This window comes from Oncorhynchus keta, chromosome 28, assembly GCF_023373465.1.
Source record: "Oncorhynchus keta strain PuntledgeMale-10-30-2019 chromosome 28, Oket_V2, whole genome shotgun sequence".
NCBI classification, from domain to species: Eukaryota; Metazoa; Chordata; class Actinopteri; order Salmoniformes; family Salmonidae; genus Oncorhynchus; species Oncorhynchus keta.
This window is the reverse complement of record NC_068448.1, coordinates 76,222,193-76,246,158: the sequence shown is the minus strand read 5'-3', so window position 1 is coordinate 76,246,158 and position 23,966 is coordinate 76,222,193. Positions and strand designations below refer to the sequence as shown.

General features: G+C 40.8%; 1 protein-coding gene across 1 annotated transcript in view; it reads left to right on the top strand.

Moving 5' to 3' along the window:
• LOC118361799 (V-set and transmembrane domain-containing protein 2A-like) overlaps positions 1 to 23,570 on the top strand; it is a 39,314-nt gene extending 15,744 nt beyond the window's left edge. Inside the window, exons 3-5 of the mRNA XM_052484003.1 lie at positions 12,728 to 12,778; positions 13,079 to 13,409; positions 19,377 to 23,570. Coding sequence (XP_052339963.1) covers positions 12,728 to 12,778; positions 13,079 to 13,409; positions 19,377 to 19,453 — 459 coding nt within the window. The 3' untranslated portion in view covers positions 19,454 to 23,570. The remainder of the gene's footprint in view (positions 1 to 12,727; positions 12,779 to 13,078; positions 13,410 to 19,376) is intronic.
• Positions 23,571 to 23,966: the final 396 nt, after the last annotated feature.

Genomic DNA, 23,966 nt, shown 5'->3' with positions numbered 1-23,966 from the left:
ATTAGGACTCCCAGGGAAAATGTATTTACTGACGGATTATGACCGAGACACACATTTTGATATCAAGCATTTCAAGCCTTGTTTTGTGACACGCATTTGACAGAGAAAAAAGGCAAAGGATGTAGTCAGCAGAAAAACGTTTCTCAGTGATGGTACATAACAGCGGTGGATAAAGTACCCAAATTCATACGTGAGGAAAAGTAAAAATACCTTAATATAAAGTTACTCAAATAAAAGTAAAGTTACCCAGTAAGATACTACTTGAGTAACAGTCTAAAAGTATTCGGTTTTAATTATACTTACAGTGCCTTGCGAAAGTATTCGGCCCCCTTGAACTTTGCGACCTTTTGCCACATTTCAGGCTTCAAACATAAAGATATAAAACTGTATTTTTTTGTGAAGAATCAACAACAAGTGGGACACAATCATGAAGTGGAACGACATTTATTGGATATTTCAAACTTTTTTAACAAATCAAAAACTGAAAAATTGGGCATGCAAAATTATTCAGCCCCTTTACTTTCAGTGCAGCAAACTCTCTCCAGAAGTTCAGTGAGGATCTCTGAATGATCCAATGTTGACCTAAATGACTAATGATGATAAATACAATCCACCTGTGTGTAATCAAGTCTCCGTATAAATGCACCTGCACTGTGATAGTCTCAGAGGTCCGTTAAAAGCGCAAAGAGCATCATGAAGAACAAGGAACACACCAGGCAGGTCCGAGATACTGTTGTGAAGAAGTTTAAAGCTGGATTTGGATACAAAAAGATTTCCCAAGCTTTAAACATCCCAAGGAGCACTGTGCAAGCGATAATATTGAAATGGAAGGAGTATCAGACCACTGCAAATCTACCAAGACCTGGCCGTCCCTCTAAACTTTCACCTCATACAAGGAGAAGACTGATCAGAGATGCAGCCAAGAGGCCCATGATCACTCTGGATGAACTGCAGAGATCTACAGCTGAGGTGGGAGACTCTGTCCATAGGACAACAATCAGTCGTATATTGCACAAATCTGGCCTTTATGGAAGAGTGGCAAGAAGAAAGCCATTTCTTAAAGATATCCATAAAAAGTGTTGTTTAAAGTTTGCCACAAGCCACCTGGGAGACACACCAAACATGTGGAAGAAGGTGCTCTGGTCAGATGAAACCAAAATTGAACTTTTTGGCAACAATGCAAAATGTTATGTTTGGCGTAAAAGCAACACAGCCATCACCCTGAACACACCATCCCTACTGTCAAACATGGTGGTGGCAGCATCATGGTTTTGGCCTGCTTTTCTTCAGCAGGGACAGGGAAGATGGTTAAACTTGATGGGAAGATGGATGGAGCCAAATACAGGACCATTCTGGAAGAAAACCTGATGGAGTCTGCAAAAGACCTGAGACTGGGACGGAGATTTGTCTTCCAACAAGACAATGATCCAAAACATAAAGCAAAATCTACAATGGAATGGTTCAAAAATAAACATATCCAGGTGTTAGAATGGCCAAGTCAAAGTCCAGACCTGAATCCAATCGAGAATCTGTGGAAAGAACTGAAAACTGCTGTTCACAAATGCTCTCCATCCAACCTCACTGAGCTCAAGCTGTTTTGCAAGGAGGAATGGGAAAAAATGTCAGTCTCTCGATGTGCAAAACTGATAGAGACATACCCCAAGCGACTTACAGCTGTAATCGCAGCAAAAGGTGGCGCTACAAAGTATTAACTTAAGGGGGCTGAATAATTTTTCACGCCCAATTTTTCCATTTTTGATTTGTTAAAAAAGTTTGAAATATCCAATAAATGTCGTTCCACTTCATGATTGTGTCCCACTTGTTGTTGATTCTTCACAAAAAATACAGTTTTATATCTTTATGTTTGAAGCCTGAAATGTGGCAAAAGGTCGCAAAGTTCAAGGGGGCCGAATACTTTCGCAAGGCACTGTAAATAAAAATTCCACCACATACTAGTATCTTATGGTGTGTATTTCATTCGTCCATTTTGTTGACAATCAACTTTTCCATGTAACTTTAAAAATATAGAAATTATCAATTTGTAAAATGCATCATAAGGGGAGGATTTCTGTGTTTTTAAAGTTACATACTGTATCTTGAAAACTTGATTGCTGACAAGCAAAACATTTTGGGACTGTGTCAACAATAGACTAATTTTTCTTTATGTATCGAAAGTAAATGTAATTGCTAAAATATACTTAAGTATCAAAAGTAAAAGTATTAATAATGTAATATTCCTTATATTAAGCAAACCAGAAAGCACAATTGTTCTTGTTTTATTATTATTTTTACAGATAGCCAGAGGCACACTCCAACACTTAGACATCATTTACGAACAAAGCATTTGTGTTTAGTGATCAGATCAGATGCAGTAGGGATGACCAGGCAGGTTCTCTGATTAGTGAGTCCTCCAGATCAGAGGCAGTAGGGATGACCAGGGATTTTCTCTGTTTAGTGAGTCCACCAGATCAGATGCAGTAGGGATGACCAGGGATGTTCTCTGTTTAGTGAGTCCGCCAGATCAGAGGCAGTAGGGATGACCAGGGATGTTCTCTGTTTCGTGAGTCCTCCAGATCAGAGGCAGTAGGGATGACCAGGGATGTTCTCTGTTTCGTGAGTCCTCCAGATCAGAGGCAGTAGGGATGACCAGGGATGTTCTCTGTTTAGTGAGTCCTCCAGATCAGAGACAGTAGGGAGGACCAGGGATGTTCTCTGTTTAGTGAGTCCTCCAGATCAGAGACAGTAGGGAGGACCAGGGATGTTCTCTGTTTAGTGAGTCCTCCAGATCAGAGGCAGTAGGGAGGACCAGGGATGTTCTCTGTTTAGTGAGTCCTCCAGATCAGAGACAGTAGGGAGGACCAGGGATGTTCTCTGTTTAGTGAGTCCTCCAGATCAGAGACAGTAGGGAGGACCAGGGATGTTCTCTGTTTAGTGAGTCCTCCAGATCAGAGGCAGTAGGGAGGACCAGGGATGTTCTCTGTTTAGTGAGTCCTCCAGATCAGAGACAGTAGGGAGGACCAGGGATGTTCTCTGTTTAGTGAGTCCTCCAGATCAGAGGCAGTAGGGAGGACCAGGGATGTTCTCTGTTTAGTGAGTCCTCCAGATCAGAGGCAGTAGGGATGACCAGGGATGTTCTCTGTTTAGTGAGTCCTCCAGATCAGAGGCAGTAGGGAGGACCAGGGATGTTCTCTGTTTAGTGAGTCCTCCAGATCAGAGGCAGTAGGGAGGACCAGGGATGTTCTGTTGATAAGTGTGTGATTTGGACCATTTGCCTGTCCTGCTAAGCATTCAAAATGTAACAAGTACTTTGGGTGTCAGGGAAAATGTATGGAGTAAAACGTATATTATTTTCTTTAGGAATGTAGTGAAGTAAAAATAAACATTTTCTAAAATATAAATAGTAAACTAAAGTACAGATAGTCCACAAAACGACTTAAGTACTAATTGTAATTATTTTTGACACTGGCAATCCAGGCTCGTAGTCTACAATTTCTACTAGCTTGGGTCTGCTACACGAAAATGGAAAAGGCATCTCTAGTTTGGCACATTTTCTAGTATCTCTGTTCGAAAATTACTATCCTTGAGCCAGTACAGTGGTATTCAAAGTCGGGGTCACGACCCCTAGTGGGGTCACAGGGTAACTGTAAAATATTGGGAACAAAACAATGAAGAAAAATGATTTTGGAAGGGAAAACATACAAACGTTTTTGAGAAAGATAATTAGAAAAATTAAATGTTATTGATTAAGTGTATTTATTGGTTTCTTTACATTTTCATAAAAGATGTAAATGCAAAATGAATTGAAGGTTATTTGTTGATATGAAAATCTAACTTTACCGATTTTTAACATCAAATCAAATGTTATTGGTCACATACACATTTTTTTTGCAGATGTGAAATGCTTGTGTTCCTAGCTCTAACATTGCAGTAGTATATAACAATTCACAACAATACACACAAATCTAAAAGTATAACAATGGAATTAAGAAATGTATAAATATTAAGGTGAGCAATGTCAGAGTGGCATTGACTAAAATTCAGTAGAACAGAATACAGTATACACATATGAAATGAGTAAAGCAGTAGGTAAACATTATTAAAGTGGCCAGTGATGCCATGTCTATGTATATAAGGGCAGCAGCCTCTAAGGTGCATGGTTGAATAACCGGGTGATAGCCGGCTAGTGATGGCTGTTTAACAGTCTGATGGCCTTGAGATAGAAGCTGTTTTTCAGTCTCTCTGTCCCAGCTTTGATGTACCTGTACTGACCTCACCTTCTGGATGATTTGATTTGATAGCGGGGTGAACAGGCAGTGGCTCGGGTGTTCAAACACTCCAGAAAGCTGGTCTGCGCATGCTCTGAGGATGCTCTGAGGATGCTCTGAGGATGCTCTGAGGATGCGGCTTGGGATGCAGTCTGAGCTGGCAGCCTTGAGAGGGTTAACACTCTCAATGTCGGCCATGTGCTAGCCTAATTTCCACCCCTGCTGCTTCGTCACTTAAATTTTCTCTGCCTTGGAAAGTTGTGGTGTTTTTGTTTGCTCAACAGACATACATCAAGACCATACAGTATCTGTTCACATGGACACAGTTAGGGTTTTCTTAGCTGTCTGAAATGCAGGGTCAATGTCTCAGCAATGTAAATATCTACTTTGGAGAAGAAATCTTGGGTTTCCCTGCTCTCGGGTGGGTGAAGAGAGAAACCACTTTCCGTGAGTGAAACAAGTCATTTCAGGCTGTCTATCAGAGAGCAGACCAGCTATCTATATATTTGAGGGCTAGAGGTATCAATCATCCATGCACCCCTGCTGCTCTTACTGACAATATGTTGCCTCAACACCATTACGTTGAGGGATATGGTGACAGGTTATGGCATGTTGTTGTGTAATAGGTTTTTACACATTCTAAACTCAGCAAAAAAAAGAAGACACGTTGCCAACTGCTTTTATTGTTGGGAAAATTAACATGTGTAAATATTTCTATGAACATAACAAGATTCACCAACTGAGACATAAGCTGAACAAGGTCCACAGACATGTGACTAACATAAATGCAATAATGTGTCCCTGAACAAGGGGGGGTCAAAATCAAAAGTAACAGTCAGTATCTGGTGTGGCCACCAGCTGCATTAAGTACTGCAGTGCATCTCCTCCTCATGGACTGCACCAGATTTTCCAGTTCTTGCTGTGAGATGTTACCCCACTCTTCCATCAAGGCACCTGCAAGTTCCAGGACATTTCTGGGGGGAATGGCCCTAGCCCTTACCCTCCGATCTAAAAGGTCACAGACATCCTCAATGGGATTGAAATCTGCACTCTTCGCTGGTCATGGCAGAACACTGACATTCCTGTCTTGCAGGAAATCACGCACACAACGAGCAGTTTGGCTGGTGGCATTGTCATGCTGCAGGGTCAAGGCAGGATGAGCCTGCAGGAAGGGTACCACATGAGGGAGGAGGATGTCTTCCCTGTAACGCACAGAGTTGAGATTGCCTGCAATGACAACAAGCTCAGTCCGTTGATGCTGTTACACACCGCCCAAGACCATGACGGACCTTCCATCTCCAAATCGATCCCGCTCCAAAGTACAGGCCTCGGTGTAACGCTCATTCCTTCGATGATAAACGTGAATCCGACCATCAACCCTGGTGAGACAAATCCGCAACTCGTCAGGGAAGAGCAATTTCTGCCAGTCCCGTCTGGTCCAGCGACAGTGGGTTTGTTGCCATAGGCGACGTTGTTGCCGGTGATGTCTGGTGAGGACCTGCCTTACAACAGGCCTACAAGCCCTCAGTCCAGCCTCTCTCAGCCTATTGCGGACAGTCTGAGCACTGGTGGAGGGATTGTGCGTTCCTGGTGTAACTCGGGCAGTTGTTGTTTCCATCCTGTACCTGTCCCGCAGGTGTAATGTTCGGATGTACCGATCCTGTGCAGGTGTTGTTACACATGGTCTGCCACAGCGAGGACGATCAGCTGTCCGTCCTGTCTCCCTGTAGCGCTGTCTTAGGCGTCTCACAGTACGGACATAGCAATTTATTGCCGTGGCCACATCTGCAGTCCTCATGCCTCCTTGCAGCATGCCTAAGGCACGTTCACGCAGATGAGCAGGGATCCTGGGCATCTTTCTTTTGGTGTTTTTCAGAGTCAGTAGAAAGGTCTCTTTAGTGTCCTAAGTTTTCAACTGTGACCTTAATTACCTACCATCTGTAAGGTGTTAATGTCTTAACGACCGTTCCACAGGTGCATGTTCATTCATTGTTTATGGTTCATTGAACAAGCAATGGAAACAGTTTTTAAACCCTTTACAATGAAGATCTGTGAAGTTATTTCGATTTTTGCAAATTATCTCTGAAAGACAGGGTCCTGAAAATGGGACGTTCATTTTTTTTTGCTGAGTTTATACGTGTATATGCCCCACTCATTGGTTGGCTTTACATGAAACAAAACAGTGTAAGTGACAGGATATAGCGTGTGTTATTGGCATCGTTGAGGGAAATGGGTGTATTTGTTTCCAACTGGAATCTCTTCAGTTTGATTCCATTCAATATGATTCTATCAATCCCTTCAAGGGGAGTTTCAATCAAAATGATTATTATCAGATCCAGGAAATATACTTTAGTAATTAGTGTACTTTTATTATCTCTCTCTCTCTCTCTCTCTCTCTCTCTCTCTCTCTCTCTCTCTCTCTCTCTCTCTCTCTCTCTCTCTCTCTCTCTCTCTCTCTCTCTCTCTCTCTCTCTCTCAATTTTCCATTGCCTAAAAGGGGCTCTGTCTCTCTCTCTCTCTGTCTCTCTCTGTCTCTCTCTCTCTCTCTCTCTCTCTCTCTCTCTCTCTCTCTCTCTCTCTCTCTCTCTCTCTCTCTCTCAATTTTCCATTGCCTAAAAGGGGTGTGTTGCATTGAGAACCAAATGAATCCTAAAGAAAGGATATGTTTTCACAAGATCTGTCATCCGCCAATGATTTTGACTTAAATACCTCAAGATGTTTTAAGATGTTAATTGATGTGCTAATTTACTTCCATCAAATTGGATAATAGCATAAAGTGACTCTTATTAGACTGTGCATATTAAAGTTAGCTTCATAATTACAGTGATTATTCAACATGAGTGTGAATAATGTATTGTTTTGTTCTATAAACACTAAGTGTGTTTCCATGCGTAGGCACTTCTTGCCCAGAGACATTAACAACATCAGTGAAGAGACCTATAGTATATAGAAAAGTTAGAAAAAGTTTTCTTTCGACATCTCTCCATGGGAATATGGAGGTGTTCTCTAAGTTATTTTGTAAGTTGTTTATCTTCCTGATTTTTTTGGTCCTTGAACTATTATTTCTGTTGGCTTCCTTTAATTTCCTCTCTTTTACTCCACTGTGACTCACACAGCCTCTGCCGATTCTGAAAGGCCAATGCATTTCTACCACATGCATTTTCCCTAGACATTTCAACAGAGATGACATTGATGGTAGAGGATGCTGCCTCCTTGGAACTGAACTGTTTGTGTCTCACCTCCATCTTGTTTCTCAGAATATCTCTGATGAACAAGAAGAGGAGAAGAGAGGAAGGAAGTCACAATTAAACTATTGATTCAGCGAAAGAATGCAAAAAACACAGAGACGGAAATGGGTTGAAATGTTTAATTTTACTGTGGACCAGTTTCACGTTGAAAATAGGACGTGCTTGTGCATCAGATGTGATTGTCAAAATCCCTTCATGAACCTTGATTAATGAATGTATTCCCATGGTACTTTGTCATTCAATTCTCATAATGATTCTACTGTATTAAACATGCTTCAGTTGTTTTCCACGGCACTTCACCATTTTTCATAATCGCCTACTTTACATTGACATTTCATATTGTCTTCCTCTTCCTTATTGTCTTCCTCTGTCTCAGTCTCCTCATTTTGTAACATACCAGCTCTTCCTTTCCTCTGTGTCAGAGAGGGATAGGACTGCCAGACTGAACATAAAACTGCCCAATCAATTGACTTTCAATATTCTCCAGTAAACATTTGTTTAAGTTAACCTACAGCTATCTCTTTTTGAGACATTGTGTCCCATTCTCTGTTCATACGTTGCCATGTTCCTTGTCAGTAGTTTGTTGTGTGTTCGGTGTGTGTGTGTGTGGGGAGTGATCTATGATGGCACTAACAAGAGGGTAACTCAACATCTGTGAGAAACATCAAATATTGGAGAAATTCCTCTGTACCTTCACTTGTATGGGAACTGATTGGACTTCTATATGATGGAATTGCTGATTTGACTGAGAGGTTTGATGATGTACTTGAAAAACCACCACGGTCTCATACTTCACTTATATAGTTGCCAAGGTGGTGTGGCGCTAGAGGAGACTAGGGAGCCGCACGTGGCTTTGAAGCCATTTTTAGAAGCTCTTTTAAACGGAATCCTGTCTCCTGTTTCCACACTGGGAACTTCTGAAGAGCTGAGTAGGAGTTCCTTCCTCTTGCTTTTTAAAAATCACATTTACTTGTGTGCCCTCTAAACAGCCCTGAAATGCTCAGATTGTTACTTTACACTATTTAATCTCAAAGTCACTCATTTCACAAGTCATGTGCAGTGATATTTTATTTAACCTGGCAAGTCAGATAAAAACAAATTCTTATTTACAATCACAGCCTATCGGGGAACAGTGGGTTAATTGTCTTGTTCAGGGGAGGAACAACATGTTTTTTTTTACCTTGTCAGCTCTGGGATTTGATTCAGCAACCTTTCGGTTCCTGTCCCAACGCTCTAACCACTGGGCTACCTGCCACCTCTACGCTCTAACCACTGGGCTACCTGCCACCTCTACACTCTAACCACTGGGCTACCTGCCACATCTACGCTCTAACCACTGGGCTACCTGCCACCTCTACGCTCTAACCACTGGGCTACCTGCCACCTCTACGCTCTAACCACTGGGCTACCTGCCACCTCTACACTCTAACCACTGGGCTATCTGCCACCTCTACACTCTAACCACTGGGCTACCTGCCACCTCTACACTCTAACCACTGGGCTACCTGCCACCTCTACACTCTAACCACTGGGCTATCTGCCACCTCTACGCTCTAACCACTGGGCTACCTGCCACCTCTACGCTCTAAACACTGAGCTACCTGCCACCTCTACGCTCTAACCACTGGGCTACCTGCCACCTCTACACTCTAACCACTGGGCTACCTGCCACCTCTACGCTCTAACCACTGGGCTACCTGCCACCCCTTGAGATCTTCTCAAATGGAAAGAGGTGATAACTTATACAGATTTAATGCAAACAGTACACCAAAAATGTATGAAATGCGATCACGTACAGCAGTATTTTCCAAAACTCATTTTAAATGACTTTTTGTTCTGTCAGTTAAAACCTATGTACACTTGGAGAGCTGTTTAGCCGACTGAAACCGAGTCCTACACTCTCTTTCATATTGGGAGATGCTACAGTTCATCTATTGTACATGTAATTACCGTTTCATCATCGGACACTTGACCAATGGCAGTGGAGCCCGTACAGCTTTTTTCCATTTGAGAAGAACTCAAGAACATGATTGCAGTGGCCATAATTAACATTAACAGCAGATCTCGCACCATAACGTCTTGAGCGCCCACTCAAGAGTCAGTGAGCTTTGTAATTAGCGAGCACTTACAAGGCTGCATGGCATTTTATGTACTCCGGCTTAACACACTCTAACGTTATTATTGGGTACTTGATGTTATGACGAAGGACTTGTTAAAAGAGGCAGAGATTCTGTAGAGAAAGTTCACTTGCAGTTCCCAAAACAAATGTAAAACTGGCACAATTCCATATTAGGACAGCCTCAGACAATGCATCAAGATCAACTGTTGTCTTTCCAAGTGTGTGGTTTTTGCATGGTGATTTGGATTCCAAGTTGTTCCTAACCCACTTGAAGAAGACGCCCTGCTGTGCACAGGGCTTCTACTTTTACAAATCAAATCAAATCAAAATGAATCTGTCACATCCACAGGATAAAGCAGCTGTGAAATGCTATTGTGAAATGCTTACTGGCCTTTAAGTCCAGTGTTACCAAATGACTGCTATTAAACCCTAACCGGTTGACTTTAAGTCAAGTGAATCTACATCCTAGTTGACTGGTGTTCATCTGGTTGTAGACTTGGGCGTAGTAATGGACATGTTCCTCACTACTCCAGACAGTGAGAGGGGAATAACGTGTTGAGCTCAAGAGCCCAGCTCTTGAAGGATGAGGGAGTGAGTCTTGTTGTTGCAGCTGATCGTATGATTTGATTGGTTTTTAAATCAAGGCTGCTTATTGATTGCTTGTAATTAATGAAATGTAACACAGGGGGCCTATAGACAATAACCTAACAATTATAACAGCCTCTAGTTCATTATAATGAAATAAGTCAGACAGTCGTAATGAAGGGTGGAAGTGTTGTACATTTAGGTCTATATCTCAATGTACATTCATCCATTCTTCTCTTTTGACATTCATTTGGTTGCAGGGACCTGGGCGGCCACTTGCTTTATGCACAGTAATTGCGGGACACATTTTACAAGAAGTCAATTTCAGTTCGCATGAAGAATGGCAGTGTGTGATGGTGGAGGGTTTTTGTAATAAAGAGACAAGAGATTGAAACGGAGAGTGTGTGGAGGAGCTCAGAGGCAGCCAGGCATAGAAAGATGAAATATAAATGAGAAAATAATGGAGCTTTTGTTTCTTAGTATCACTGCAAACTTTTGCATCACAGTCAAAAGACGTTAATTCACTCTAAAGAACACTTGTAAATGAAACAAAACACATTTGTAGACAAAAGGGTATCATTATTGATGACAATTCTAAGACTGGGAGTCTATTTCCCAGTTGAGGAAACATGCTGTTCTGCTATGCTCGAGCTACGGATAGGCTAACGCTTGTGTACATTTTAATAGATTTCTCTCATCATGAAATCAACACACTTCCATGCCAGTCTGCAAGTGGCCTATAAATGTCTATTACGCTTCATGATAAATCCCTGGATTCTGAATGAATATCAAAAAATTCATTATGTCACAATTAAGTTAATTGCATTTGTACAAGGCTAAATGACTAATGGAGTTCTACAATTAAATGCCCAGCATTTTTTTTATGGTTCGCAAAGCCACTGTAAATTGACTAGACCCAATTGGGATAAATGACCCTATAAAACTGTGATCCAGGACTGAACTAGAGAGACAGGCTTCAATCTTTTTCTGCTGAACCTAGTCTTTGGTCATTGATGGTCTACAGCATTATTCTGACTATAGAGGGAAACCAGCAGGACATATGTGAGTGGATTTCTATCTTTTAGAAGAGTATCCATCCCAGGTGACTTATATGGACACTACATGGACTCTATAGTTTAATCAAGGGACATTTTGTAAAGAAAATATTGAGATGGGGGACTTTTAGTCAAATCCATGCCGAGGCCCCACCAATTCTCTTGACATCATCGTATGCAATTGTCTATTATTGATAGTTTTGATCGCAGTTGAAAGAAAGTATTATTTTGTAAGTAGTAGCTTCTCGAAAGTCATTATATACTTGACAGAAAACTCGCTAGTTCAGGTTTTCTTATGTAAGCTCCTGTACCTTTTCGACCTGTTCAGGTTTTCTTATGGAGCTCCTGTACCTTTTCGACCTGTTCAGGTTTTCTTATGGAGCTCCTGTACCTTTTCGACCTGTTCAGGTTTTCTTATGGAGCTCCTGTACCTTTTCGACCTGTTCAGGTGTTCTTATGGAGCTCCTGTACCTTTTCCACCTTTACAAGTCTCTTGTGAAGCCGACATATTTCATCTTCTGAAGGTGTTTCTTTCATGGACTGGTTTGAAAGAGGCTCTGCTGCTCTGCTCAGGGCTGTCATCAGCACACTTTCCCGGAAATAAGTCCATTTGGCCTTCGATGAAGATTAAATAAATTATACCCTCTAAAATCAATGCCCAGTCCATGATGTCTGCTTTGGGCTGAGTGTTTGCTGTGGTGCCAGAATACAGCCACCAGAGCCAGAATGTGGACATGTTCAACCTGAAGCTGTATCCCTTTTCTTTTGATGTCTCTGTGTTTTCACTTCATTTGAGAGTCTCCTATTGAAAGGTTTGTTGCGTGTATAAAGACACCAGACAGTTCGTTATGTCTCATCAGCATGTAGAGAAAACGTTGGCTTTTCTTAGATGATGATGTAGAGTTCTTTGCCAGCTCAATGTCATTTATGAGTAAAAAATTTGTTGCAGTCAGTTGTCAATTTGTCAATGAGTATAAACATTCTGTTTCATACTGTTTCTTTTGACTGAATATCGAAGTAACTGTATTTCATTGATTCTTTTCATAAAGCTTTGTCCCCATTCTAAATGTACAGAATGGGGGGGGGGAGGTTTTCCTTCATATTAGCCAATCTTTTGTGGTGATATTGGTATGTTTTTGCTGCTTCCATGTGTGAATAACTACTTATCGATGTAGCTATCAAACATTTATAGTCGTCCATGGATGACGACGATACTGCATTTACACACAAAATATACTTTTGAGTTCACCGTACTAAAGGAATGCCAGAGGCTGTCTGACTAGTTATATTTGAGTGTCTGCGAAGACTAAACTGGTATAAAAATATATCTCCTCGAACATTTGTTGGAATGGCACACTCTTAGAGACCCATAATGCATTGCTGTCCACTTTTCAAATGTCTTTTCAGCTTTCTTCCTGTTTTTTAGGTGTATTTTTGTTTTCTCTGTTTTCTTAGATGGAAGTGATACCAGAGCCGGATCCAGACGACGAAGGGACTAAAATAAGTGTAAGTTACTGCATGTACAGAATGTGTATGGTGTCCATATTAAGACATCAAATTAAATCAAATGTTTTTCCATGAGCAGATGTCACAAAGTGCTTAAACAGAAACCCAGTCTAAAACCCCAAACAGCAAGCACTACAGATGTAGAATATGGACACTCCATAAGTATGGACTCATAAAACCATCACCGTGGGTTACTGTTGTGTCATTACATGGTTCTCTGTACTGCACCACTAGTCATGTGGCTTTGTGATGTAGGTTGCTCCTGGATTGTTAGTTGAACATCTCTATATCTACCTACAGACAGTGAAGGTACAGGGAAACGACATCTCCCACAAACTGCAGATCTCCCGGGTGGGAAAGAGTGACGAGGGCCTGTACGAGTGCAGAGTCACCAACGCCAACTACGGAGAGCTGCTGGAGTACAAGGTCCAGGCCTATCTGAAGGTGAACAGCACCCGGCCCCGCATCAGGCTGGCCAAGAAGACATCCCCCTTGTCCCACCTGACAGCAGATAAGAAGCCACGCAAGACAGGCGCCACAGCAGCACAAGACAGCATGAGCCCCGACCTGAGGGTTCGCTCTACCTCCAGCTCTCAGACATCATCAGCCAAGACAATCAAACAGAGTTCAGGTGAGACAATCAAACAGAGTTCAGGTGAGACAATCAAACAGAGTTCAGGTGAGACAATCAAACAGAGTTCAGGTGAGACAATCAAACAGAGTTCAGGTGAGACAATCAAACAGAGTTCAGGTGAGACAGTCAAACAGAGTTCAGGTGAGACAATCAAACAGAGTTCAGGTGAGACAGTCAAACAGAGTTCAGGTGAGACAATCAAACAGAGTTCAGGTGAGACAATCAAACAGAGTTCAGGTGAGACAATCAAACAGAGTTCAGGTGAGACAATCAAACAGAGTTCAGGTGAGACAATCAAACAGAGTTCAGGTGAGACAATCAAACAGAGTTCAGGTGAGACAATCAAACAGAGTTCAGGTGAGACAATCAAACAGAGTTCAGGTGAGACAATCAAACAGAGTTCAGGTGAGACAGTCAAACAGAGTTCAGGTGAGACAATCAAACAGAGTTCAGGTGAGACAATCAAAGAAGAGTTCAGGTGAGACAATCAAACAGAGTTCAGGTGAGACAATCAAACAGAGTTCAGGTGAGACAATCAAACAGAGTTCAGGTGAGACAATCAAACAGAGTTCAGGTGAGACAATCAAACAGAGTTCAAACATAATTCAGGTGAGACAATCAAACATAATTCAGGTGAGACAGTCAAACAGAGTTCAGGTGAGACAGTCAAACAGAGTTCAGGTGAGACAGTCAAACAGAGTTCAGGTGAGACAGTCAAACAGAGTTCAGGTGAGACAGTCAAACAGAGTTCAGGTGAGACAATCAAACAGAGTTCAGGTGAGACAGTCAAACAGAGTTCAGGTGAGACAATCAAACATAGTTCAGGTGAGATAGTCAAACAGAGTTCAGGTGAGACAGTCAAACAGAGTTCAGGTGAGACAATCAAACAGAGTTCAGGTGAGACAATCAAACAGAGTTCAGGTGAGACAATCAAACAGAGTTCAGGTGAGACAATCAAACAGAGTTCAGGTGAGACAATCAAACAGAGTTCAGGTGAGACAATCAAATAGTGTTCAGGTGAGACAATCAAACAGCATTCAGGTGAGATTGTCAAACAGAGTTCAGGTGAGATTGTCAAACAGAGTTCAGAGTTCAGGTGAGATTGTCAAACAGAGTTCAGGTGAGACAATCAAACAGAATTCAGGTGAGACAATCAAACAGAATTCAGGTGAGACAATCAAATAGTGTTCAGGTGAGACAATCAAATGTAGTTCAGGTGAGACAATCAAACAGAGTTCAGGTGAGACAATCAAACAGAGTTCAGGTGAGACAATCAAACAGAGTTCAGGTGAGACAATCAAACAGAGTTCAGGTGAGATAGTCAAACAGAGTTCAGGTGAGACAATCAAACAGAGTTCAGGTGAGACAATCAAACAGAGTTCAGGTGAGACAATCAAACAGAGTTCAGGTGAGACAATCAAACAGAGTTCAGGTGAGACAATCAAACAGAGTTCAGGTGAGACAATCAAACAGAGTTCAGGTGAGACAATCAAACAGAGTTCAGGTGAGACAATCAAATAGTGTTCAGGTGAGACAATCAAATAGTGTTCAGGTGAGACAATCAAATAGTGTTCAGGTGAGATTGTCAAACAGAGTTCAGGTGAGACAATCAAACAGAGTTCAGGTGAGACAATCAAATAGTGTTCAGGTGAGACAATCAAATAGTGTTCAGGTGAGACAATCAAATAGTGTTCAGGTGAGACAATCAAACAGAGTTCAGGTGAGACAATCAAACAGAGTTCAGGTGAGACAATCAAACAGAGTTCAGGTGAGACAATCAAACAGAGTTCAGGTGAGACAATCAAACAGAGTTCAGGTGAGACAATCAAATAGTGTTCAGGTGAGACAATCAAACAGAGTTCAGGTGAGACAATCAAACAGAGTTCAGGTGAGACAATCAAATAGTGTTCAGGTGAGACAATCAAACAGAGTTCAGGTGAGACAATCAAACATAGTTCAGATGAGACAATCAAATAGTGTTCAGGTGAGACAATCAAATAGTGTTCAGGTGAGACAATCAAACAGAGTTCAGGTGAGACAATCAAACATAATTCAGGTGAGACAATCAAACAGAGTTCAGGTGAGACAGTCAAACATAATTCAGGTGAGACAATCAAACAGAGTTCAGGTGAGACAATCAAACAGAGTTCAGATGAGACAATCAAACAGAGTTCAGGTGAGACAATCAAACAGAGTTCAGGTGAGACAGTCAAACAGAGTTCAGGTGAGACAGTCAAACAGAGTTCAGGTGAGACAGTCAAACAGAGTTCAGGTGAGACAGTCAAACAGAGTTCAGGTGAGACAGTCAAACAGAGTTCAGGTGAGACAATCAAACATAATTCAGGTGAGACAATCAAACAGAGTTCAGGTGAGACAGTCAAACAGAGTTCAGGTGAGACAATCAAATAGTGTTCAGGTGAGACAATCAAATAGAGTTCAGGTGAGACAATCAAATAGTGTTCAGGTGAGATTGTCAAACATAGTTCAGGTGAGACAATCAAATAGTGTTCAGGTGAGACAATCAAATAGTGTTCAGGTGAGATTGTCAAACATAGTTCAGGTGAGACAATCAGACGTAGTTCAGGTGAGACAATCAAACAGAGTTCAGGTGAGACAGTCAAACAGAGTTCAGGTGAGACAGTCAAACAGAGTTCAGGTGAGATAACGCCGCAAGAGTCTCGTCGGGTTCCGCTACATTGGGTTCCAGTACTCGCTGTTTCATGTTTCATGGAATTTCAGTGGACTTGATCATTAGCCAATCCATCTATCTATTTTGTATCTTTTTTTTTCTTTTTTTCTGCCTGTATGTCAGTCTGTCTGTTTGTCTACCTGTCCATCAGCGTGTCTTCTTGTCTGTATGCCTTTCAGTCCAGGCTGCAAAGATTTTACACATTGCCGTACCTGTAAACCATGGCAATTGTTAGCCGAGTAGGAATTCAGTGCATAGTGTTGTCTGCATTACGTGCCTGTGCAGAGAAGGCTAATGTGGCAGGTCTAGTTACCTCAGTTTGGATACATTTGTTTTGGCATTGTTGGTTTTTCAAAGCTCTTGGATCACTTAATCAAAATACAATGAATGTCCCAGAAGTACCAAAAGGTCTTCACAACTTTGTTTAATCTATGTGGCAAGACGCCAACCCGTTGTGGGAAAATAACTATGCTGAACAAAAATATAAATGCAACATGCAACAATTTCAAATATTTTCCAGAGATACAGTTCATAGAAGGAAATCAGACAATTGAAATAATTAGGCCCTAATCTATGGATTTAACATGACTGGGCACGGGGGCAGCCATGGGTGGGCCTGGGAGGGCGTAGACCCACCCACTAAGGAGATAGGCCCAGCCAATCAGAGTGAGTTTTTCCCCTCAAAAGGGCTTTGTTACAGACAGACATACTGGATGTGGAGGTCCTGGGCTGGCGTGGTTGCACATGGACCATGGTTGTGAGGCCAGTAGGATGTTCTGCCAAATTCTCTGAAATGACATTGGAGGTTTGTGGTAAAGAAATTAATATTCAATTATTTGGCAACCGCTCTGGTGGATATTCCTGCAGTCAGCATTCCAATTGCACTCTCCATCAACTTGAGACATCTGTGGCATTGTGTGACAATAATGCACATTTTAGAGTGGAGTTTCCTTGTCCCCAGCACAAGGAGAAAAGCTCATTAACAGGGATTTAAACACATTTGAGAGAAGCTTTTTGTGCATATGGACAATTTCTGGGATCTTTTATTTCAGCTCATTAAACATGGGACCAGCATGCGTTTCTATTTTAGTTCAGTATACTTTCATAAGATCGAGTAACGCCGTGTCCTATCCGACATGGCTAAGTGTTGAAGAATACTGAAAACTGGGAACATTTGTGAAATGGGTGAATGACACCTATATGCAGTGCCATCTGGTATCACCAAATCCCAGCAGGGATTTACTAGACAAATCAGACTGTTATTGCATTTTTTTCAGTAGGCCACATCCACAGCTAGCGCCATCGTGTAGGCAGATAGATGGCGCAAAGCCAGCTCTCTCCTAATCTCAGTTAACCCAGAATTTTAATCTCTGGGAATTTGATCAGTTTTGTGATTAACTTCTAGGTCTATACTTTTTTAAGAAATTGAGATTTCTCTCGGTTTGCAAAGTCTCCACCCTCGCAAAAGGAAACTCTCAGCCAACCCCCCAAAGACAGTTAAAACACTACCTCCTCCCAGTCCCAATAGGTCCATATAATCAGTGATTCTTCGCCCTACATGCAGAATCTGCCCATGGGAGATTAACTCTATCCCTATGGTAGCAGCATAAGGCCAGGGTGATACACCCTCCCTCAGTGGGGAGGTCACTCTGCCCTGCATTCCATTAGACTAAATATTGATTCAACTACAGACTCAGTTAGACTGTAATAATTGCTAGTAGACCAGGTGACTTTACTCTGTGCAACTTAAAGCCATTTAAGTACTGTTATAGTAAAATTAACAGTCCTTTGGTGTCATATTATACTTGTGCTCACTCCCGGTTTTAGCCTTATTTATTAAATCAAGAGTTTGGTTGTGACAATTCATGTTTTTTTTTAAAGCCTTTCATGTGATGCACTTTTTTTTATTGTTTATCTAAGAATGACATTTAGGCTATATTCCGTGGCGTGATGTTTTCAGGTGGGGCTAGCGTGGATGGTGTGAGATATTCACTGCACATCATCAGTGCAGTCTGCATCGGCAGTGCAGCGTAGCCCACCCTCCCAGGCTGTGAGCTGATTAATGATTCTCCATGCGGAGGATGTTTTGGCCTAGCTCCTCTGTGGCACTCCTGTCCACTTGATCACCCCGGGCCAAATTAAATCTGGCAGGGAAGAACAGCGGGTCACAGGCCTCCGTCTTTTTCCTCCTCCTGATATTGAGCTGAACCAAAATGTCCCCTGACAATTCTCCTCTTAGAACATTGCTGTGCTTGGTCTGACAGACAAAATCCAGTAAATGTCATCATGATTTAGGGAATATTTCATTTTCCATTTCCTGAATGCTGCCTTGTTTCGGGAGGATTACATTCTTGCTATTTTCCCTCCCAGACACTTTTTTCAGTCTCGGCAGGTACAAGAACAAGTTCATCTTGTTTCTTTTTATGCCTTTTGGACCTTGGATCCAGTTTTAGTTTGTGTGTTCCAGGGTGATTTAACAGAATAAAAGCTTAATATACACTAGAGTATTTACCATTGCCATTCAGAATATCTTCCCATCTCTCCCTTCTGTACTATACGTTCTGCATCATTATCCTTAGTACAGAAATGCCTCGATGCCTTTTTTTTTGCTCTTATCAATTCAAGGACAATGTCCCCGAGACACAAATGAACCAAATTTGCATAAGACTGCCACGCTATTTAATATCACACAGTTGTCAGACAGTGTGGGTTGCTCAAAACGCAGTGGAAACTGACTTCAGAACAGACAGCAGCTTGACAAGTTCAGCCAATGGTAGCTGTCCATGTAAATCCTTTCACGTTCGTTCAAAGACCGTTTGTACTTCATGTACTTTAGAATATTCTAAGATTCTAAGATTCTAAGATTCTAAGATTCTATCCTCGTTTTTTGTTGTTGTGGGTTGTTGGCGTAGTGAGTGTTCATTTGAATACATTTAAATGAATTTACTCACATTTGGAAGCTAGTGGCCTTATCCAGCCTTCATATTTAATTTCAGAAGCAGATCATTCCATATGTGCATAATGTATATCATGTTTCAGACTAGTGTCGTAATAGCTTTTGCATACATTGTTAAAGATAACAACTGTGCAGATATTTTGCGTGAAATTAATGCATATTCTATATAACAACGGATGACTACCAACCTCACACCCAATGTACAGCTTTATAGGTACAAAATACATACATTACAACAATAAGTGTTTTTGTCAGTGATAAAAAAAATGAATGCAAGATAAGCGCTGTATATGTGTTGACCAAATTCCTTCTTTCACAGGCACGAGGATAGCTACAAGCTTTGGACTTGCCATCCTGATTCTTGCCTGTGGCTTCATGAGGGATACCTTGCTATAGTTTCAAGGACTGACTTTTCCTCCGAGTATCACTCCCTCTTCTCGAAACGAAGGAGAAAATGGCCTGTTATTACCACCAAGCGGACGACACAGTTGGCCCTAATTTTCCACTACTCTGCACCCAATGCATTCTTATTACTCATTGTACACAAGAGACACCTTCTCAAAGGCCACCAGCGGGATTACCTGTTGTGCCAACGTTTCTTCAATGCACCCAACAATCGAAAAACAAAATGGAAACTGACATTGGCTCCTTGGAATATCTTTCACAGACCTTTATTTTGGGTTTCCTGCAGTGAATCTATTGTGTCAATGCTTAAAAGTAAAAAAAAAAGTAAAACAATTAAAAAAATTCTATATTTGTGTATATATAATATCAGTATATATATAATTGTTTTATTTCAAACACCTGGAACTGTTGTATAGCTTACATTCGCTATGTTTTCACTATTATGAAGCTACATCGTGCAAGGCTATTCATAGTCCTCTTAGAACAAAAGAGCTAGTCAAATACAACAACATGATGTAGAGGCCTAGTCGGATTGCTAAATGAAGGCAACTCGACAATGAATTATTTTATCGTCCCATAATGTAACTTGCAAATACAGTTCTTGACCGTTGTTATTACAGATCACTTCTCATTGATGCTTCGTTTCTTTTTACACGGTATTTCTTCTGTTTACAATTATACTTCTTTTCCTTCCCTTATCATTTCCTATTATGATTCATGAACATGTCAATGTTCATAATGTGACCGTGCCAGCAGACTATTCATTTAAATTGGCCTGCACTAATATTGTACAACGCCATTAATAGTCATGCTTCACGCACAGTACAGCTCTCCTATTTAAATGTTCTACCATCACTGAAAACAAAGGACTGAGTATCAAGGTACTGCTGTAGCCTACTGTTCGGGGACACTATCTTTATGTAAAGAATCTTACATTAGCCTAGAAGACATCTTATACTGTTTGATGGTGCAATGATTTCCCCCAATGATACCTAGACGATACGTTTCTTATCTGTAACACAAACGTAAGGACGTAGAAAGACTATGGGTCTTGTGATTAAGGAAACGGTTTTAAATCGCTCTCGCTCTTATCCCTTCACTATGTTCATTGACACAACGCTCTGACAATCCGACATCTTGATTCAGAACACGTTAGCAGACGTCATGGATTTTACCGTTATACAAAACTGTTAATAGAAATGGGAGCTTTCTAAGTGTCTCTGCATTGTTCCCATAGACAATCACCACGTTGAATCATTTCCATTAACTAAATGGATGCATCGATGTTATGTCGCATTGTTGTTACGTAAAGTGACAACTGGACATATTCCCCCATAAATACAAATGCTGGATCTTAATTTAAGCCAGTTTGCTACAACAGGAAAATAATCCTTCAGCAGCAGGAAATTTGAATAATTATGTGGTTTATAGTTAATGGACATTTGTTAAGTGTAAAATATACATTTTTGAATCTTTTTAAAACCTTACTACAAGTAGTAAGTTCCCCTGCTACAGGGTGATCACATTAAGATCATACATCTGTACTGTTTGAATGGGTGGAACTGTTCATTGATGCGGTAGCAACGCTTCAGATGTGCCATTCAGTTTAGTTGAAGAGGGTAGCCAAAGACTGAAGAGAGTCTCCATTGTAAAAATGTATCATGCAACCAAAGACATTGGCTATGGCAGTATAACAGTATGGCGTTCACCAATATTGGTCTCTTTGCTCATACTGTGTCCTAGTGCTCTCACATATTGTTCCAATTTATTTCCAATCTGGGCTTACCCAGATTCACAACACAACATCTGTCCATTTCTTCAAATCCTGTTTAAAATAATGACTTACTGAGATGGAATAATTCTAGGTATTGGGAAGTACCTACAAATTCCAGGGGCCACGAGGTAGCACCATTTTGCTGAAAGTCTCAATAGGATTTTCCCACAGTTAACATAGTCCAGTCTGCCGTACACAGCACTGCTGAGATCAGTGAGAGGATCTAAACTAGGGTTTCCCAAACTGGGTGCACATTTGGATTTTTGTCCCTAGCACTACACAGCTGATTTGAATAATCAACTAATCATCCAGCTTTGATAATTGGAATCAGCTGTGTAGTACTGGGGGGGTGCACCACTTGGGGTCCCGAGGAACAAGTTTGGGAAAGACTGATCTAAACCTGTTGATTCAGCAATTGGATTTAGCTGACAGAGAATACGGCAGGATCCACCCAGAGACATATCCTGATCAGCATGTATTGTCAGGGTACAAGATGTGTGGGCGATATATTTCATCTGCACTGTTCCAGTGGTGCCAGGATGACAAAACTCAGTCTAGCAAGGCTGTGTCATGCCACTCAACCTCAAATCGATACTAGGCTAAAGTCCATTGAGTAAAGTAACATCATAACTATTTAAATTAATCCTAAATGTTCCGTTTTGAATAAGAAGAGTTGACATCTGCTAGTAGAATGTTTATACCATACAAGTTCTCTAGCCAGGGACTGGTGAAATGGATAGCATATTTGTGTGCACAGTTAAAGTGACGCTCCAGAGCTTTTGTATAATTTCAGCCAGTCGTTTTTGAAAGTAGTGTTCAAGAGCCAAAACGGGTCCCCGAAAACTGTGCACAGTTGTGTACTATGTCATCCATTTCTTATGCTGTTACGTTGTGCAAAAATATTTAATTTAGTTTTGCAATTCAGTTGAATATGTTATGAATTTGTAAATGCTTAAGATCCAGAACTGCATCTTTAAATGAATGCCTTCAGTTTGTCAAATCCTTGTATAAAATTTAAATTTAAAAAATCTGTAAAACTTGTAAAGTAAATAATCAGCATGTAAACTTTTTTAATCAAAATGTCTAAAAGCAGAGACAAGTGATGTTCTGTATTTGTAACAATGTTGTCATTTATTCATTTGCTAACAACAGGAAATGGAATTACGCAATTCTTTAAAAAAACTTTATTGACAGTTGGATTCACCATCAGTTTCCTCTTCCAATGGCAAATTACCTGTTGCACGGCCTACAGTACTTCAACTCACTGGATTTTGTCAACAAGAAATGGAACCATTTCAAAGTATTATGGGTCAAGCAAAGTGAATATATTTAATTTGAAGGATTGACAACAGACATTTATTAAGGTAATTGCAAAGTCTGACAATTGTGGTGGCTTACAAGCAACAAAGTCTCAGCCATCAAACAAGATATGGGCAATCTCACATGAAGGAATTATGATGAGACTCAGATTTTTTTTTACTTTAAAATGTTTGCCAAACAAAATCCAATTGATATGAAAGTTTAAGAAACCACAATGACTACTTTTAACAATATACATTCAAAACATGAACTCAATACATTTACTTAAAGAACAGTGCTGATGCAAAGTATGGTAACTGGATGACGGGTTGTTCTGTTGGTGCCGTCATTTAGTAACCAAACTTTGCATCTCCACTGTTCTTCAAGTAAAATGAGTTTTTGTCAAATTTCTGTGTAAATTGTTAAAAGAAGTTATTGTGCATACAGTTGTTTTTATTTTAGTAGGCAAGTCAGTTAATTAAGAACAAATTCAGATTTTCAATGACAGTCCTACCTCGGTCAAACCCTCCCCTAATTGTGCACCGCCCTATGGCACTCGGCTAGTTGTGATACAGCCTGGGATCGAACCAGGGTCTGTAGTGACGCTTCTAGCACCGCTGCGCCACTCTGGAGACCACTTTGGGAGTTGTATGGTGTGTTAAACTTTGAAATCAATTGGATTTGGTTTGGCATACATTTTTTGTGAGTAGAAACAATCTTGAGTCTCAGTCTCATTCCGTTACCGGGGAATTTTCCGTACAACGCAATGACAATTGAGTAGCACTATCAGTTTCTGTTTTTTTTTCCTGATCCATTGTTTCAGCTCCACATAGATGTATTGTCTCCTCATCATGATTCATCTCCATGCAGTCTTGTCTGTTTGTTGAGCCGTCGAAAATGTTATGAACTGTAATTTTATTTTGATCTGGTAGTGTGTGTGTGAAGCTTCTGTACTGGAACGTTGACACAGTTTGTATTGTAATGATGATATCAGAATAATATTTAAATAAATCATTTTCACAGACTGGATTGAAACACTGCTTCCTTTGAGTCCATTTGTTAAGTCTGTAATATACTGTGACTTGATATGTCCTAATATAGACACCATACTTACAAAACTAGCATGGAGAGTAACTTTCCTTCTGCCAAAACTAGCATGGAGAGTAACTTTCCTTCTGCCAAAACTAGCATGGAGAGTAACTTTCCTTCTGCCAAAACTATCATGGAGAGTAACTTTCCTTCTGTCAAAACTAGCATGGAGAGTAACTCTCCTTCTGCCAAAACTAGCATGGAGAGTAACTTTCCTTCTGCCAAAACTAGCATGGAGAGTAACTTTCCTTCTGCCAAAACTAGCATGGAGAGTAACTCTCCTTCTGCCAAAACTAGCATGGAGAGTAACTTTCCTTCTGCCAAAACTAGCATGGAGAGTAA